This window comes from Carcharodon carcharias, chromosome 5, assembly GCF_017639515.1.
Source record: "Carcharodon carcharias isolate sCarCar2 chromosome 5, sCarCar2.pri, whole genome shotgun sequence".
In the NCBI taxonomy this organism is placed as follows: Eukaryota; Metazoa; Chordata; class Chondrichthyes; order Lamniformes; family Lamnidae; genus Carcharodon; species Carcharodon carcharias.
The window spans coordinates 120,283,025-120,303,130 of NC_054471.1; the positions used below are offsets into that span (position 1 = coordinate 120,283,025).

The 20,106-nt window shown below is 40.6% G+C and overlaps 1 protein-coding gene across 13 annotated transcripts in view; it reads left to right on the forward strand.

Annotated features, from left to right (window-relative positions):
- Window positions 1–20,106, forward strand: part of epb41l2 (erythrocyte membrane protein band 4.1 like 2) — a 211,487-nt gene that overhangs the window by 71,777 nt on the left and 119,604 nt on the right. For all 13 annotated transcript variants that reach the window (XM_041187700.1, XM_041187703.1, XM_041187708.1 and 10 more), the window contains one exon: window positions 5,059–5,579. In XM_041187700.1, the coding sequence (XP_041043634.1) occupies window positions 5,073–5,579 (507 nt within the window). In that variant the 5' untranslated portion in view covers window positions 5,059–5,072. Of the gene's footprint in view, window positions 1–5,058; window positions 5,580–20,106 lie in introns of those variants that run through there.

The window sequence follows — 20,106 nt, forward strand, 5'->3', positions numbered from 1 at the left end:
GCGCTGTCATCTTAAATTGGAAACTGAGCACGTAATCCAAGCTGGCACCTCATTACAGTAATGAGGCAGTACTGCACTGTTTCAGGTTCTATGCATCAAATATGATGTTGAACTTTGGCCCTAACTGCCCTCTCTGAGGGATGTAAAAGATCCCACTGCAGTATTCAAAGAGAAGCAGGGGAGTTCTTCCAGTGTTCTGGTCAACCTCTATTCCTTAACTAGCAATTAAGATGATGATCTGGTCTTAATATCTGCAAATTGGTCACTGTGAATTCCAATATCGTAACAGTGATTACAGTTCAAATCTACTTCATTGACTATAAAATTCTTTGGTACCTTCTGAGATTGTGGAAGGTGTATTATAAATGCAAGTTCTTGCTTTAATACCATTTTATTAGATTACCTGGGCACTTTAAATGTTACTTCTGTTAATTAGAGTTGCACATTTTAATTTCTCTTACAAACATTTACAGTAGCTTATGTTGGCAAGTGCAGTTTTTCATGTTGGCTGTGATTTTTTTCAATGCACACAGCTGTAAATATTGAAAGAAGTATCAAAAATCTTTTTAATGTTTGTTGTATACAATTTCATTAAAAGGTTTGTTCCTTTCAGTTCTGCTTCATTTTTAATAATAGGAAAAAAATAAAAAAAATGTAACATTGGCCTTTCTTCAAATAACGCAGTTGTTCAGGTCTCTTTAAAAAAAATATAAATGAAAAGTTTACAGGTGGCCTTATATTGCAGCTACTAATTTCAGTCTGGCTTTCTAAGCCTGGAGTTTAATTGTGACTGGAGTAATGCTACTCTCTCTGCTTAGCTTTGTGACTGAGAATCCGATCTTCAAAGTACTGGTATTGCTCAGAAGATGCGCACCTGCTTCCAAATTTGCTTCTCTTAGAAGTGGAAGTGACTACATAACAACAAAAATTCGTGTCTTCCTGTTTCAGCGAGGGAATTCAGTGTTTGTGGAAAAACTGGTGAGAGAATGGAAAAAGAAGGAAACCATACTGAAGAAATTGCCCAAGGCTAAATAGGCCATGAGAACTGGAACCAGCCACTGGTCTGATCTTGAGAAGCATGTATTGGAATGGATCCTTGCAAATCGTTAGAATGGTTATATTGTCACTAAAAATACAATGTATATATGTAGTTGAATGGGCCATATCAAACCCTGAGTCCAGCAAAAATTTTAGAGCAACAGCAAGTTGGTGTAGCCGCTTTATGGAATAAGAATGTTAAGTGTTGTGGAAGAAGACCAAGATCGTTCAAAGACTACCAAAAGACCTCTGCCAAATTTATTGATTTCCGGTGATTGATTCATACAGTGGCAAAAAAATGATTATCCATTGTGTCACATCTGCAACGTAGATGAAAAGCCCATGAATTTCAATATTCCCAGCAGTCGAAGTGTGGAGTGAAATTGTGAGATGCTATTAACGCACAAACTAACATATCATTCAAAAATGCTGAACATCCAATTCACAGTTCTAGCAAAAACCACAGGACATGAGAAGACCAAATTCATGGTGTTGCTAGCCTGCATGGCTGATGGAATGAAATTAAAGCCTATGGTAATTTTCAAAGGTAAAACCATGCTGAAAATCAAGTTCCCTGCGGGAGGATTTTTGCATGTCCATGACAATGGTTTGATGGATGAAGATAGTGAAGTTGTGGATCGATGACGAGTGGAATAAGTGGCATGGTGGCAAAGAACGAGGGTCATGTTATTAGCGAGGGACATGTTCAGATCCCATGTAATTTAAGAGATCAAGGTGCCTGTGAAGCAATAACACCCAAGTTGCACCTATATCACGAGGTCTCACGTTCGCAGTTCAATCTTTTGGATGTGTGCCTCAGCAAAATATTCAAGGATCATGTTTGCATCAGTTGGAATAGGCAGATGGTTGACAGAGAAAACATCTCCACACTGCTCATTGATTAAAATCTGTATATCTTCTAACGGATGAATGTGCTTAATGTTCAATCAAGCGTGCTACATTTTATGTGGAGCTGTGGGATTAATGAAAGTGCTTAGAGACAGTGTTGAAGGATACAAACTTAATTACAGGGCATCAACCACATGTAACCTTAGGGAACTGTTTTTAGACAGCTTTGTTCTTTCATTCCTGTTTAAAAATTCATATGATTACCACAAATGCACATAAATCTTCCCTTTTTACAACCCTTGTCTTGAAAATGCATGCTCCCCGCTTGATGTTTTGTATGGTTTAGAGATTAAATCATGGGATGCTATTCGTGCACAAGCTGTCAACAGATCGTTCAAAAAATGCGGAATATCCTGGATGGAGAGGAAGATGATTTGTAGAGGGATGATTCTGAAACTGGGATTGTGAAATTTGATTGAGTGGGATTCTTTCATAATTCCATAGCCAAAGTGACTCGGAATAAATGCGATGAACTCTTTGTGTCAGATGCCAAAGACAATGATCTTGATGGTTTTTAAAATTTGTTGTTTGTGGTTAAAAGTAACCTTGTAGAATTAATTCACTCAATAAAGCTTGTCATGTTGATTTAATTTGAATGCCTGTGTTATGTATTTTTTCACATTTCAAAGTGGCGACCACTTACACCAGCGGTTCATATTTTATACTCGGCATATCCGTCAACCACGTTTTTGGAAGGATTTTTTGAGGCTTCGAAGGTTGGTTCATACTATATCTACAGTATATAAAAGGCGATTAATGGCAGTGTCGCAAGCATTATAATTCAATTGTGCTGCTATTTGTGCCATTTTCCCTGAGCCTTTGAAAGAACCAAACTATAATTTTGAGGCCTTGTCAAAATATATACTACATTTTTACAAATTTACATCTGTTTAGTTGTAAAGCTAGACTTCACTTGAACCTGTGCTTGGGAGCAGTATTCTTGAGTGAGCTGAAATTTTATCTGAAAGCTAAGATGAACCTGGCATCTACAGTAGCTTGCATAAACTGTTCATTGATTAAAATCTGCCTGTATATCTTACAATAGAAGAACGTGCTCAATATTCAATGAAGCGCGCTACATTTTATGTAGGGTCGTGGGATTAATGAAAGTGTTTATACACAGTGATGGAGAATACAAATTTGATAATAGAGCATCAACACATGTAACTTTAGGCAAATGTTTTCAGGAAGCTTTGTTCTTTCATTCCTGTTTAAAAATTCATATGATTATCACAAATGCTCATCAGTCTCCCCTTTTGATCACATTTGCCTTGAAAATAACAGAATGCTCTTGGTAAAGAGTTCAGATGCCGTAGTTTCTAAGACACCTGGAAAACAACACCGTGCTTTCATAATTACCAGCTTAGCATGCTGGACATACATTTTGTATTCCTTTTGGAATGGTTTTGTAATCTATTTAGGTCAAAAGAGGTTTTCAGTGAGGACTGTCTCAGACCTATGTTTTTGCATAGCATCATGCCGATATTTTTTGCCTTTGGAGAGCCCCAATGCCTTTGCATGTGGCTATTTGCATGTTGTGCACTTAAGCCTGGCTTAACAGAGCTGAATTCGTGGACCACATTGATAGAAATGCCATTTGGACTGAACTGTTTGCTGCAACTGGTAGAAAATGCCTTACTGATATGGGTGAACTGAAACCCTTCTACCTGTCCCCTTACTATCCATAATCAGTGTGGTTTTTGAAGAGGAAGATCTGTGTATCTCTTAGCCATCGGAATGTATGGCCAATTTAAATAACAGTAGCAATCTTTTGTGTGTTTCAATATAGAGGATTATTTATTCATGGGTTCACCCCAAAAGTCTAAAGGCAATGCCAGTCACTCAGCATGTGTGCATGTACACACACGCGCACACCAGCTCGAGAAAAAATACACTTAGAGAGAATAGTTTACTTTTACAAGTTGTAATCAAAAGAGTAATTTATAGTTCACGTGTCCGGTTCGTTGTGGGAGAACAACCTTTGTGTGCCTGGTAAAGAAAGGAACTTTTACCACTCTTGATTTCTAGCGTAGATGAGTTCAAACACCCAAAGTCGAATATTAGGATTATTGCAGGATTCCCTTGAAGAGATAAATGTTCAGGTCATGAAGCTAGGCAATTGTGGTTTTTATATCAGCAGGTCCAATTTCTTCACAGGTGAACTTGGATATAGGAATCAGGTTGGGAAGCTTTTAAGATTTTGCAGCCTCCAGATTCATAAACGCAAAGATGACAGTCTTTTCCTACAGCTGCTGTTTCATGCGGTGTTCTCTACAGAGTACTCTGGTCTTTCTGGGTCTTCAGATAATAGTAGCCAATTTCAGTCACATGCTTAACTGCTATTTTCCACCTCGAATGTCTTGAACTGAAAGCTGTTGCTATACAATAGCTCTACACACCCACTTGTAGATAGCAAGTTTTTTGCAGCTCATCTTTTGTTGAATTGCAAACTTGGAGACATGGAGTCTTGAAGCCCATTGATTTTGAGTTTGGAATAAATTATGAACAATGGCAGACGTGAATTCTACAGAGGCATGCTATCTGGGTATGCCCATTCAAGGAGGAGATCCCCATCCAGGGTGATATAATTAAGACATTTCCAGAAGCTTGATGTTGTCTGTATTGAATTTGCAAAAGTCACCTGATCCATGGCAGTCATCTGTAGTTCCAGAAGCTTCCAAACAAACACAGTCCATATTTAAAGTGACGACAATTACATGCCTTCACTGGGTATAACAATACCAACTTGAAACTAATTCAAAGAACTTAGGCTTTTCATATGTAGTTTTTCTTTTTCTGCCTCCCTGTGAAGAACTGCTTTATACTGATGAACTAGCTGGCATTGGGGCACTTTAGATGGCTTCATTGGGAGAACTACCTTTTGTACCAGTGCTTTTTAAATAATAACATGGAACTGAGCATTACCTTAATGTGTAACCAAAACTCAAACTTGAAATTAAATCTGAAGACTTTAAATTGTAAATACTCAATCATCATTTTTTTTTTGATTTAAATGGATTAAGCTGAGAATTTTAACTTCGTGCAAATTTGTGTTTTTCTGTCAACTTTTTAAAAACTTGATTGTGAAATTATACTTTTTTAAAATTCCAGTTTAAACTTTGATCATGGCAACTGAAGTTGGATCTGCAATTGAAGTTAAGGAAGAGCCAGAGCAAATTGAACAGGAGCATTCTGAAGCCTCAGATCCTGAAGAGCCTGCCAGTGTAAATCAAGAGCAACAGAGTGATGCCAAAGAAAGTGAACAGCCAGTATCCACAGAACAAACTCTGAAAGAACAGGAATTAAATTCTCCAACTTCAAATGCAAGTACTCAAGCTAGCCCTTCAAATAGTCTCAAAAAGGAACAGTCAGGTGGTAAAGGGCTGTCACGCTTTTTACCTGGTTGGCTTAAAAAGCAAAAATCATTTTCTCAGGTTGAGATGACAGAAGACAAGGAAGCTGAGAAGGGCATTCAGGCTCAAGCTGAAGAAATGGGTTCAGCAGAAAAAGAACTGCCAGAGCCAGTAAAGACTGCATCAGAAAATGAAGTAGAAAAGGAGGAGAAGGTGGAAGAACAGACAAAGATAGTTGAAATAGGGGAGCAGCATTCAATGAACAGTGCAGAGATACAGGTACAGTAAATGCTGTAATGCACATCATCAAATTTTAATAGAGATTTTGATAAAATTTAAAGTACATGCCATCTGTCATCTCAAAAACCTTTTAAAAAAAAATGATTTCTTTCAAGATGCTTAAATGAAAATATAAATTCTACAACATGGTAATTAACGATGATTACTTAATTTACAACTTACACTGAACAATGTAATAAATTAAGATAAAATCTCCCAAGTTCTGGAAATCTCAATTAAGAACAGAAATGTTGGAAAAACACTGCAGTTCCTGTAGCACCTGAAAATAAAAAAAGGTAGGTCAATATTTTGGGAACCAAATTATTTTAATTCGGAAAAACTAATTTTATTTTGAACGCTGATGGACCTGCTTTTTCCTTGCAGTGTTGTCTGTTTTTATGTAAATATTCAATGAAAATGATATACTATTCTTAATTGCTCTCTAAATAACTTAAAATGTGTGCAGGTAAATATTTTTTCCAAACAATTTTAAATTAGTGTATAATATGAGTATACAAACTTAGTGCACCAGCAGATAAGGCCAGAGTTAACAAGAATGGTAAAAAGACAGAATTAATGGTTCTGTATTTGAATGTGCATAGCATGCGTAATAAATCGGATGAATTGATAACACAAATAGAAATACATATGTATGACCTGTTAGCAATTTGAGAGATGTGTTTGTAAGGTGATCAAGGCTGGGACCTAAATGTTCAAGAGTATTTGATATTATGAAAGAACAGGAATCCTAGAAAAGAAGGTGGGGTAGCTCTGTTAATTAAGGATGACAGTGCAGTAGTGAGAGATCATCTTAGCTCAGAAGAATGTAGAATCAGTTTGGGTAGAGATAAGAAATAGCTAAGTTACAGAACTGCTTTTTTTTTTGGACCAGTGTTCTAAATTTCCAGTTTTTACTGGTTTTTCCTTCTGGGGTTAGAGGGCATTTGTGGGAGCAGTTCAAAGGGCCCTTAACAGTAGCTATGCTATAGGACAGAATATCCAAGAAGAAATAATGGGGGCTTCTAAACAAGGTACTGCAATAATCATGGGTGATTTTGGTTTTCATTTAGATTGGATGAAACAGATTGTCTGGAAGATGAGTCCATAAGAGTGTATTTGGGCCAGTTTTTGAGAGCAGTACCTTCTAGTGCTAACTATGGAACAGGCTATTCAACAGAACGGGATTAGTTAATGACCTGATAGTAAAGGAGACTCCCATGACTAACTAAGGAAGTTAAGAATAGTAACAAATGGAAAGAAAAGCATTTAATACTGCAAAGATTAGTGGTAGGTCAGAAGATTGGACAGATTTTCGAAACCAGCAAAGGATGAAGTTAAAATAAAAAGAGGGAGAAATTAGAGTATGAGATAAAGGTAGCTAGAAATATAAAACAGATTGTAAGAGTTTCTGCAAGTATTTTAAAAAGAAAAGAGTAACTAAAGCGAACATTGGTCCCATAGAGGGTGAGGTGGGGAATTAATAATGGGAAACAAGGAAATGGTGGAAGCATTGAACAGGTATATGGGTCTGTCTTAACTCTAGAAGACCAGAACACCTAGAGTACCCAAATCAAGGGGAAAAAAGGAGGGAAGAAATTAAAACAATCACTAGGGAAAAGATACTGGGAAAATCATCAGAGCTCAAAGCTGACAAGTCCCCTGACGCTGATGATCTGTATCCTACGGTCTTAAAATAAGTGGCTGCAGAGATTGTAGATGCATTGTTTGTGATCTTTCAAAATTCCCTGGATTCAGGATTCCAGGGATTCCGAGCAGTTTGGAAAATCACAAATGTAACACCGCTATGCAAGAAAGGAGGGAGACAGAAAGCAGGGAGACGGACAGTCTAACCTCTGTCATGGAGAAAATGCTACACAATCTATTATTAAGGAGGGCACTTAGAAAATCGAAATGCTATCAACATGGTTTTGTGAAAATGAGGATGTAACAAACAAGGTTTTGTTTTAGGCCAACATTTATTGACCATCCCTCACTGCCCATGCTCAGAGGGCATTTTTAAGAGTTATGTAGGTAAGGATGGCAGATTTCTTTTAAAGGGCCTTATTTTCCTAAAGGACATCTCCCTAAAGGAGATTTTTATAACAATCAGCAATGGTTTTGTGGTCATCATCAAACTTTTAATTCCAGATTTTTATTGAATTTGAATTTCACCATCTGCTGTGGTGGGATTCGAACCTGGGCCCCCAGAGTATTACCCTGGGTCTCTGGAATACTAGTCCAGTGCAATGTCACTATGCCATCGCCTCCCCACTCGGGTGAACCTGTAGACATGGTGCATTTGGATTACAAAAAGGCATTTAATAAGGTTATTACACAAAATAAAGGCTCATAGTATAACATATTAGCATGGAATAGAGGACTGGTTGACTAACAGGAAACAGAGTGGGGATAGATCTGTCATTTTTGCGTTGGCAAGCTGTAACTAGTGTGCCACAAGGATCAGTGCTGGGGCTTCAACTATTTATAATTTATATCAATGACTTGGATGAAGGGACCGAATGTATATTAGCTAAATTTGCTGGTGACGCAAAGTTAGGTAGGAAAATAAGTTATCAAGAGGACATAGAGTCTGCAAAGGGATTTAGATAGGTTGTGATGCACAAATATTTGACAGATGGAGTATAAATGGAGAAAATATGAACTTGCCCACTTTGACCGGAAGAATAGGAAATTAATATCATATTTAAATGGACAGAGATCTCAGAAATCTACGATACAAAGGGACCTGAGTGTCCTGGTACAGGAAGCATAAAGTTAGTCCGCAGGTACAGCAAGTGATTGGGAAGGCAAATGGAATGTTGGCGTTTATTGCAAGGGGAATCTAGTATAAAAGTAGGGAAGTGCTGCTACAGCTGTACAGGGCCTTAGACCATATCTAGAGTACTGTGTACAGTTGTAGTCTCCTTACTTTAAAAGGGTGTAATTGCATTAGAAGCAGTTTGGAGAAGGTTTACTCAACTGATTCCTGGGATGAAGGGGTTGAGTAGGTTGGGGCTATACCCATTGGAGTGTTGAAGAATGAGAGGTGATCTTATTGAAAGTGCTAGTGAGCATAGGAATAAGAGGATTGATTGATTGAACACATGGCTAAAGAATGATGAAGGAAGGAGGGCATCAGATTTGAGGCGTTGAGATGGGTTATGCCTTAACAGGGCCAGGACTAATATCTTCACAAGGCGATTTGCTAGTGTTGTTGATGAGGGCTTAAACCAGCTTGTCAGGAAGATGGGAACCTGAAGGGTAGCTCAAATTGGAAGGAAGAACAGCAGCAAGTGAAAAGTGGCAAGTGAAATTAGAAAGCAGGCAAAACTAAGGCGGCCATCATCTAAGCTTAGAATGTGGAATAATGTCAAAAAAACAAAATGAAGGGCACTCTACCTGAATGCAAGCAGCATTCGCAACAAACTAGATGATTTAAAGGCACAAATCGAGGTAAATGGGTATAATCTAATTGCCATTATGGAAACATAGCTCCAGGGTGACCAAGACTGGGAATTGAATACTTAAAGATTTTCAATGTTTAGGAAGGACAGGCAAAAAGGAAAAGGAGGTGGTGTTGCGCTGATAAGGGATGGGATCAGTACATTAGTAAGGGCGGATCTCCAATCGGAAGAACAAAATGTGTAATCTGTTTGGGTGGAGCTAAGAAGTGGGAAGGGGCAGAAAACACTGGTAGAGTTGTTTATAGGCCACCAAATAGTACTGGTAAGTGTGGGACATGGTATTAATCAGGAGATTAGGGAAGCATGCAGCATGGGTAATACAATAACCATGGGTGACTTCAATCTGCATATAGACTGGGAAAACTTAATGAGCACTAATGCTGTGGAGTTCCTGGAATGTGTTAGGGATGGTTTCCTAGAGCAGTATGTTGAGGAACTAAATAGAGAACAGGCTATTTTAGATCTAGTATTATGTAACAAAAGAGGCCTAATTAATAATCTTGTTGTAAGTGAACCTTTAGGGATGAGTGACCATAATATGATAGTTTTACATTATGTTTGAAAATGATGTAGCTCAATCTGAAACCAGGGTGTTAAATTTGAACAAAGGAAATTATGAAGGTATGAGGGACAAATTGGCTGAGGTGGATTGGGAAAGCATATTAAAAGGCATGACAGTACATAGGCAATGTATAGTCTTTAAAGAATTATTACATAGCCTGCAGCAATTATACATTCTTTCAAGACACATCTCAAAAAGATAAGTCAGTCAACTGTAGCTAACAAAGTAAGTTAAAGATTGTATAAGATTAAAAACAAAGACCTATAAAATTGCAAGAAATAGTAGTAAACCTGAGGATTGAGAGGATTTTAGAATTCAGCAAAAGAAGACCAAGAAACTGATAAAGGGAGAACAGAATATAAATGTAAACTAGCAACACACAAAAATGGACTGTAAAAGCTTCTATAGGTATGTAAAAAAGAAAATTTTGGGCTAAGACAAATGTTTGGATCCATTACAGGCAGTCAGGAGAATTTATAATGGGGAATAGAGAAATGGCAGAGAAGCTAAATAATTACTTTGCGTCTGTCTTCATGACAAAGATACAAGAAATCTCCCAGAATTAGAGACCCAAGGGACTATGGCAAATGAAGGATTGAAGGAAATTAGTATTAGTAAGAAGGTTATATTGGAAAAATTAATGGGACTGAAGGTTGATAAGTCCTCAGGACATGATATTCTACATCCCAGAGTGTTGAAAGAGGTAGCTATGGAGATAGTGGATGCATTGGTGGTCATCTTCCAAAATTCTATAGACCCTGGAATGGTTCTTGTAGATTGGAAGGTAGCACTATTTAAGAAGGGAAGGAGAGTGCAAACTGGCAAGTACAGACCTGTTAGCCTGACAGCAGGGAAAATTCTAGTATCTATTAGAAAGGATGTGATAAATGGGCACTTGGACAATAATAATCTGGGCATTTTCAATGTGGATTTATGAAGGGGCAATCATGTTTGATAAACCTGTTGGAGCTTTTTGTGTGTGTTGTTAACAGAATTGATGAAGGGGTGTCGGTGGATAGTATATTTGGATTTTGAGGAAGCTTTTGATAAAGTTCCCCACGGGAGGCTGGTTAGCAAAATTAAAGCATGTGGGATAGGTAATATACTGGCATGGATTACGGATTGGTAAACAGGCAGAAAACAGTGTAGGAAGAAACAGATCATTCTCACATTGGCAGGCTGTGACTAGTGGGGTACTGCAAGGACCAGTACTTGGGCCCCAGCTGTCAAGAGATTATGTCAATGATTTGATGTGGGGACCAAATGTAATATTTCCATGTTCGCGGATGACACAAAGATAGGTGGGAATGTGAGGAAGATGCAAAGTAGCTTCAAAGGGTTTGGTCAGTGGACAAGAACATGGCAGATGGAATATAATATGGAAAAATGAGTTCATCCACTTCAGTAGAAGGAACAGGTGTGGAGGGTATTTCTTAACTGGTAAGAGATTAAAAAGTGTAAATGTACAAAAGTACTTTGGTGTCCTCATCAGTAAGCCACTGAAAACTAACATGCAGGTGCAGCAGGCAATTAGGAGGGCTAATGGTATGTTAGCCTTTATCGCAAGAGGATTTGAGTACAGGAGCAGCAGAGTCTTGCTTCAACTGTATAGAACCTTGGTTAGACCACACCTGGAGTACTGTGTGCACTTCTGCTTGCAATAACATCCTTCCTAAGGTAAGGCCATAGAGGGAGTGAAATGAAGGTTCACCAGACTTGTTCTGGGGATGGAGGGACTGTTTTATGAAGAGAGATTGGGAAAACTGGGCTTGTATTCTGGGAGAATGAGAGGCGATCTCTTTGAAACCTATCAAATACTTAAAGGAATAGACAGGGAAGATGCAGGTTAGATGTTTCCCTGGTTGGGGAGTTTAGAACCAGAGGACACCATTTCAAAATAAAAGGAAAGCCACTTACGACTGAGATGAGAATTTTTTTTTTACTTAGAGGGTTGTGAATCTTTGGAACTTTCTACCCGACAAGGCTCAGTAATTGAGTATGTTTAAACTAGAGATTGACAGATTTCTAAATACAATGACATAAAGGGATATGGAGATACTGTGGTGGAAAAAAGGCATTGAAGTGAATAATCAGCCATGGTCACATTGAATAGTGGGGCAGGCTTGATGGGCTGAATGGCCTACTCTGACTCCTGTGTTCTAATGAAGCGCATAAAACCCTGAGGGGATTAGGATGGATGACAAGATCATTGGGAGATGGCATTCAATGCCAAAAATTGCTATGTCAAGTGCATTACCAACAAAAAGGATCCACTAACAGGAAACTTTAAATTTTGTAATCAAATTATCCAACATGTAGACACACAACCATACCTGGAGTTTCATCTTAAGAATCGTCAGTGGAGACTCCACATTAAACAGATAACATCCAAACATTTCTGAGAAGGAATCTTCAGTGTTGCAACAAAAAATATCAGCTTTATAGTTGACCAAACATTTGTTTGTCCACAGAGATAAAAACAAAAAAACTGCGGATGCTGGAAATCCAAAACAAAAACAGTTACCTGGAAAAACTCAGCAGGTCTGGCAGCATCGGTGGAGAAGAAAAGAATTGATGTTTCGAGTCCTCATGACCCTTCGACAGAACTCTTGTTCTCACGCTGAACAATTCCTCCTTCAACTCCTCTCACTTCCTCCAAATAAAAGGTGTGGCTATGGGTACCCGCATGGGCCCCAGCTATGCCTGTCTCTTTATGGGATATGTGGAACATTCCTTGTTCCAGTCCTACTCCGGCCCCCTTCCACAACTCTTTCTCCGGTACATCGATGATTACTTCGGTGCCGCTTCATGCTCTCGTCAGGACTTGGAAAAATTTATTAATTTTGCTTCCAATCTCCACCCCTCCATCATTTTCACGTGGTCCATCTCTGACACTTCCCTTCCCTTCCTTGACCTCTCTGTCTCAATCTCTGGTGATAGACTGTCCACCAATATCCATTACAAACCCACCGACTCCCACAGCTACCTCGACTACAGCTCCTCACACCCCGCTTCCTGTAAGGACTCCATCCCATTCTCTCAGTTCCTTCGCCTCCGTCGCATCTGTTCCGATGATGTTACCTTCAAAAACAGTTCCTCTGACATGTCCTCCTTCTTCCTTAAGCGAGGTTTTCCACAGGGCCCTCAACCGTGTCCGGCCCATCTCCTGCGCATCCGCCCTCATGCCTTCTCCTCCCTCCCGGAAACATGATAGGGTCCCCCTTGTCCTCACTTATCACCCCACCAGCCTCCGCATTCAAAGGATCATCCTCCGCCATTTCCACCAACTTCAGCATGATGCCACCACCAAACACATCTTCCCTTCACCACCCCCCCCATCGGCATTCCGTAGGGATCGCTCCCTCCGGGACACCCTGGTCCACTCCTCCATCACCCCCTACTCCTCAACCCCCTCCTATGGCACCTCCCCATGCCCATGCAAAAGATGCAACACCTGCCCCTTCACTTCCTCTCTCCTCACCGTCCTCACCAAACACTCCTTTCAAGTGAAGCAGCATTTCACTTGCATTTCCCCCAACTTAGTCTACTGCATTCCTTGCTCCCAATGTGGTCTCCTCTACATTGGAGAGACCAAACGTAAACTGGGCGACCGCTTTGCAGAACACCTGCGGTCTGTCCTCAAGAATGACCCAAACCTCCCTGTCACATGCCATTTTAACACTCCACCCTGCTCTCTTGCCCACATATCTGTCCTTGGCTTGCTGCATTTTTCCAGTGAAGCCCAACGCAAACTGGAGGAACAACACCTCATCTTCCGACTAGGCACTTTACAGCCTTCCGGACTGAATATTGAATTCAACAACTTTAGGTCGTGAGCTCCCTCCCCCATCCCCACCCACTTTCTGTTTCCCCCTTCCTTTTTTTTCCAATAAATTATATAGATTTTTCTTTTCCCACCTATTTCCATTATTTTTAAATATTTTAAAATCTTTTATGCTCTCCCCACCCCCACTAGAGCCACACCTTGAGTGCCCTACCATCCATTCTTAATTAGCACATTCGTTTAGATAATATCACCAACTTTAACACCTATGTGTTCTTTTGTTCTATTGTTGTTGACATCTTTTGATGATCTGCTTCTATCACAGCTTGTTTGTCCCTACAACCACACCCCCCTCCACTTCTCTCTCTCTCTCTCTCTCTCTCTCCGCCCTCAACACACACACCTTAAACCAGCTTATATTTCAACTCTTTCTTGGACTCGAACTCAAGTTCTGTCGAAGGGTCATGAGGACTCGAAACGTCAACTCTTTTCTTCTCCGCTGATGCTGCCAGACCTGCTGAGTTTTTCCAGGTAATTCTGTTTTTGATTTGTTTGTCCAGTCGTGGAGAATGCAAGTTGCCTGTAGGATCCTTATATGAGAGATAGAAATCAAATTGAAATGATTCACAAATCTGTATGGTAAATAAACCAATGACACATCCTTGATCAAAGATTTGGAATGGGCATCACCAAAGACAAAGAGGGAGAAAAATAGACTGACCGTGTTCTGTAAAATGTGGAAAGGAGTGTGGGAACTGACAGAAACAAGTACCTGGTGTTCTCTGGCAATGATAAAACATGAGATAGCCATCCACACAAACTACAAAGACCATTTATTTCCAAGACTGTGTATCAACAATCTTTCTTCCCAAGAACAATCCCACAATAGAACAAGCTGCTAAAGGAAATAGTCCCAGTCCCATCACTCAATCTTCAAGACCCATCTTAAGATTATTTCCGTTTAAAAGTTTTTTAATTATCAGGACTACCATCTCAGCAGGTCATGCCTGGTTAGCTATCACTACCCATATAAATGTTGCAGAATAGAGATGTTAGCCTGTGATGCAGACATAACTAAAGCAGAAGCAAAAGGATGCTGAGAGAATGTTTCCCCTTGGGGGTGTCTAGAACTAAGGGGCATAGTTTAAAAATTAGCAGCCTCCCATTTAAAACAGAGATGAGAATTTATTTTGAGGTTGTCAGTCTGTGGAATTCTCTTCCCCAGGGTATAATGGAAGCTGGGTCATTGAGTATATTAAAGACTGAGCTGGATAGATTTTTGATTGGTGAGGGAGTCGAGGGTAATGGAGGCAGACAGGTAAACGAAGCTGAGGTCAATCATATCAGCCATGATCTTATCGAATGGTGGAGCAGGCTCGAAGGGCTGAATGGCCTTGTCCTCCTAATTTTTGTGATAAACCAATAAGAATTGCTGGACAAAAAGATTAAGGTCCTTCGAGTTTGCCTGCTACCATCCTGATAGTTGGATAATTTAAAAATTAACCAGTCAGGGTAATCGATCTATATTAATCTATCTGCAACAGGCAAAAGGTAAGGAAATGCCCAATAGTGGAGAGCTTTGGAAACTACAGATGCAAAGCTACTGGTTCTTTCCAGTAAATTAACATCTGCCAGCATTTATAAAAACATAGAAAATAGGAACAGGAGTAGGCCATTCGGCCCTTCAAGCCATTCATTATGATCATGGCCGATCATCCCACTCAATAACCTGTTCCTGCTTTCTCCCCATATCCTTTGATCCCTTTCGCCCCAAGAGCCATATCTAACTTCTTCTTGAAAACATACAATGTTTTGGCCTCAACTACTTTCTGTGGTAGCAATTTCCACAGGCTCATCACTCTCGGGGTGAAGAAATTTCTCCTCATCTCAGTCCTAAATGGTCTACCTCATATCCTCAGACTGTGATCCCTGGTTCTGGACTCCCCCACCATCGGGAACATCCTTCCTGCATCTACCCTGTCTAGTCCTGTTAGAATTTTATAGGTTTCCATGAGATCCCTCCTCATTCTTCTGAACTCCAGCGAACATAATCCTAACCGACTCAATCTCTCCTCATATGTCAATCCCGCCATCCCAGAAATCAGTCTGGTAAACCTTCGCTGCACTCCCTCCATAGCAAGAACACCTTTCCTCACATAAGCAGAACAAATCTGCACACAATATTCTAGGTGTGGTCTCACCAAGGCCCTGCATAATTGCAGCAAGACATCCCTGTTCCTGTACTCGAATCCTCTGGCTATAAAGGCCAACATACCATTTGCGTTCTTTACCACCCGCTGCACCTGCATGCTTACCTTCAGCGACTGGTGTACAAGGACACCTAGGTCTCGTTACTCATTCCCCCCTCTCAATTTATAGCCATTTATATAACACTTTGAACATGGATTACACTTCGTGGGTCACTGCGGAGATAACTTTTCTAAACCGTTTATAGTTGATTTTGACTTGGGCATAGCGAACACAATCATGAAATTTGCTAATACGCAAGTAATGAAGGCTGTGAGAAGACTTCAGGAAGGCATAGATACTTCAAGAAAATGGGTGGGCAGGTAAAAGATGCACCACAACATGAATAAACCTGAGATAATATATTTTGTGAAGGAAAATAACGAACAGATGTTTACATTCAATGGAAAGATGCTGTGGTTGAACAGAGACATCTAGAGGTTTAAATATACAATTCTGTGAAAGTCTTAGTACAGTCAGTGAAATCATTTTTTAAAAAGGCCGCAACAGCATTTTGGCTTTCATTAAAAAAGTATTTTGTTAGTCATATCATAGACCAGTATACAACGGGTTCCCCTGATGGTATCTTTAAGGTAGCTACATGAGGTAATGTAAATGCATGAAGGTGAGAAAAACTTTAATGTTGCAAGTTGACCTCATCATCAGAAAATTCCATTCCCCTTTCTCAGTACTACTTGGCTTAACTCATTTGCGCATGTAGCCATATAATTAAATCTCTAACTAGCAGTATTTGCGGTCTTATTATTTTTAGACATAATGTCTCTGTAGACCAAAAATTAGTGCTTGGCTGACAGTTATCTGATAAATCACAATACCATAACCAATTAACTAAACCGGAATGAATTAAAAATTTGGACCTTTTCCCATCTGACAGCTACTGGCACATATCAAAACCGCAGAAGAGCTTATTGAGCTTCTGTTTACTGAAGATGCGCTCCTGATACACATGGAGGAAGCAATGCAGTCCATTGTAAACTGTTTCTCTGCAGCAGCAAATGCCTTTTGTCTTACTATTGAACAACTGTAAGGAAAACAGAAGTGTTGTACCAACTATAACCTGAGGAAATTGCACCCACTGCAGATAATCATTGACAGCAGCAACCTCTATGTAGTAGAACAGTTTGGCCCATAACTTGTGAGCTCCGGTGGCATTGTACCTGGGAAGTACCCCAAAGATGTTCTCGGGGACTCCTTGGAAGACCCCAAGTAAGGATTGCATCGCAATTGCCCGGAAATTTAAAACTTCCATCTGAAATTGCGATATAAATCACAAACTTTGGATGGTTCTTACAGCACTGGTTACCCAGAAGAAACTAGAAGAAATAAAACCACTTCTAACTTCTGGGTAACCATAGTACTGACGACACAGGGGAACCCCTTCCCTACAAAGCCCACGACCCCTCAACTGCAACCCCCCCCAACCCCCTGGTCCAACTGCCCTGCACATAGACCCCCTCCCCATGAGAACCCTCCCCAACTACCCACCCCACTGACTCCCTGACTGGCCACCCCAACTACTCCTGCCTGCCTTGACTGTACTCCCCCAACCTGGCCACCTCCCGCCCAGCTACTCCCAATCCTGCCCCCTAAACCTCTCCCTGGCTTCTCAAAGTGGTTGAACCTTTTATACCTAATGCCATAAAAAATGGGGCGTGTCTTCCTTTTCTCCGACTCAGCTGCCATCAACAGCACTGCAGTTTTTTCACCTAGCCCAAGTCGGAAGGTCAGGTAAGAGGTGGCAATCTGATTCCACCACTTCATGGATGATGTTACTCAATACCTACCTAGGTAATGTGATCTCAAATAATGTGACTATCAACAAGTTCATAGACAATCAGCTGTCCATGTCCAACAGCTCCTTTGGCCACCTCTCAAAGTGCGTCTGGTGAAACCATTCATACGCATCTCTACTAAAACTCAAGCATACAGAATTGTTATCATCATCCTCTTGTATAGACCAGAATCATGGGTTCAGGACAGAAAACATGAGACTGCTTGAACGCTTCCATCTACACTATCGTCGACCCATCATGAACATCATGTGGCAGGACTACAGCACAAACAATGAAGCCCTCAACAGAGCTAATCTACTCTGCATTGAATGCATTCTTTTACAACACCAGTTGCATCTTTGCGGGCGGGTTTGCTAGTGCTGTTGGGAGGAGGTTAAACTAATTCGGCAGAGGGAGAGGACACAATGTTAGCAGAATAGGGACACATCATATTACTGTAAAACAATCAAGTCAGAGGGAGTTCAGCTGCATTAATTTTCAAGGGAGTAAGGCAAGTCTGGATGGACTCTAATGCCAGGAGTTTTACAGGTAAAACGGATGAGTTAAGGATGAGGATTGACTCGTGGAATTGTGATATAGTAGCCATCACTGAGATGTTGTTGAGGGATGGGCAGGATTGGCAACTCAACACTCCGGGATATAGAATCTTCAGGCGAGACGGGAGGGGGTAAAGGAGGAGGAGGTGTTGCATTATTAGTTAAGGAGTCAGTTACTGCAGTAAGGAGAGATGATATCTTGGAGGGGGCATCAAATGAAGCTTTGTGGATAGAGCTTAGGAATAAAAAAAGGGGCAGCCACATTGTTAGGTGTTTATTATAGACTCCCAGATGGTCAGCGGGAAATTGAGGAGCAAATAAGTGCAGAATTCGTTGAGGTATAATTATATTAGGTGATTTCAACTTTCCCAACATTAATTGGGACAGACACAGTGTTAAGGGCTTCAATGGAGTGGATTTCTTGAAATGTGTACAGGAGAACTTTTTAGGTCAATATGTAGAAGGTCCAACAAGGGACGGTGCAGTGCTGGATCTAATTCTGGGAAATGAGGCTAGACAGGTAGCTGAGGTGGTGGTGGGCAAGCATTTTAGTGATAGTGACCACAACATGGTACAGTTTAAGTTTGTTACAGACAAAGAAATCGACAAGTTGCAAAAAAATGTTTTGGATTGGGGAAGAATGGATTTTAGTAAAATACGGCAGGATCTGGCCAAGGTAGACTGGGAACAGCTACTTATGGGGAAATCTACAGAAGAGCAGTGGGGTGGGGGGGCGTTCAAAAAGGAAATGGGGATGGTACCAGGTCAACATGTTCCCTCTAGAGGGATAGGAAGGAGTAACAAGCCCAGAGAACCATGGATGACCGGAGATATTCAGGTTATGATGAGCAGGAAAAGAGAGGCTTTTAGCAGGTACAAGGAAAGCAAATCAGCTGAGGCATTAGTGGAGTACAGAAAGTGCAGGGTGGAGCTTAAGAAAGCAATTAGGAGAGCAAAGAGGGAATATGAGAAAGCTCTGGCTGGTAAAACTAGAGAAAATCCCAAGATATTCTATAAGTATATCAATGGGAAGAGGATAACCAGGGAAAGAGTAGGGCCCATAAAGGACCAAGGGGGCAATCTATGGGTGGAGCCAGAGGACATCACTAGTGTTGAATGAATGTTTCACATCCGTCTTCACCCAAGAGAATGAGGATGAAGGTATTGAACTTGGGAAGAGAGATTGCGAGGTTCTTAAGCAAATTGATATAGGGAGTGACAAAATATTGGAGGTGTTGGCAGGCTTAAAGGTGGACAAATATCCAGGTCCAGATGATTTGTGTCACAGATTACTGACGGAGGCAAGGGAGGAGATCGCAGGGGCTCTGACCCAAATTTTTAATTCCCCTCTGACCACGAGGGAGTTGCCAGAGGACTGGAGAACAGCTAATGTGGTTCTACTATTTAAGAAAGGTTGTAGAGATAAGCCAGGGAACTACAGGCCAGTGAGTCTCACGTCAGTGGCAGGGAAACTATTGGAGAAAGTTCTGAAGGAGAGTATCTATCTCCACTTGGAGAGGCGAGGTTTGATCAGGGATAGTCAGCCTGCCTTTGTCAGAGGGAGGTCATGCCTAACAAATTTGATTGAATTTTTTGAGGAGGTGACCAGGTGTGTAGATGAGGGTAGTGCAATTGATGTAGTTTATATGTATTTCAGCAAAGCTTTTGACAAGGTCCCACGTGGGAGACTTATAAAGAAGGCAAATGCACATGGGGTACAGGGTAATTTGATAAGGTGGATTCAAAATTGGCTTAGTTGGAGGAGACAGAGGGTGATGACAGAAGGATGCTTTAGTGACTAGAAGCCAGTGTCCAGTGGCGTACCACAGGGATCTTTGCTCGGTTCCCTGTTACTTGTCATTTATATAAATGACATAGATGACTATGTGGGGGGTAGGATTAGTAAGTTTGTGGATGACACATAGATTTGCCACGTGGTTAACAGTGAGGTTTAGTATCTTGGGCTACAGGAAGATATAGACGGGATGGTCAATTGGGCAGATAAGTAGCAGGTGGAATTTAACCCTGAAAAGTGTGAGGTGATACGCTTTGGAAGGAGTAATTTGACAAGGAAGTATTCAATGAATGGCATGACACTAGGAAGTTCTGAGGAACAAAGG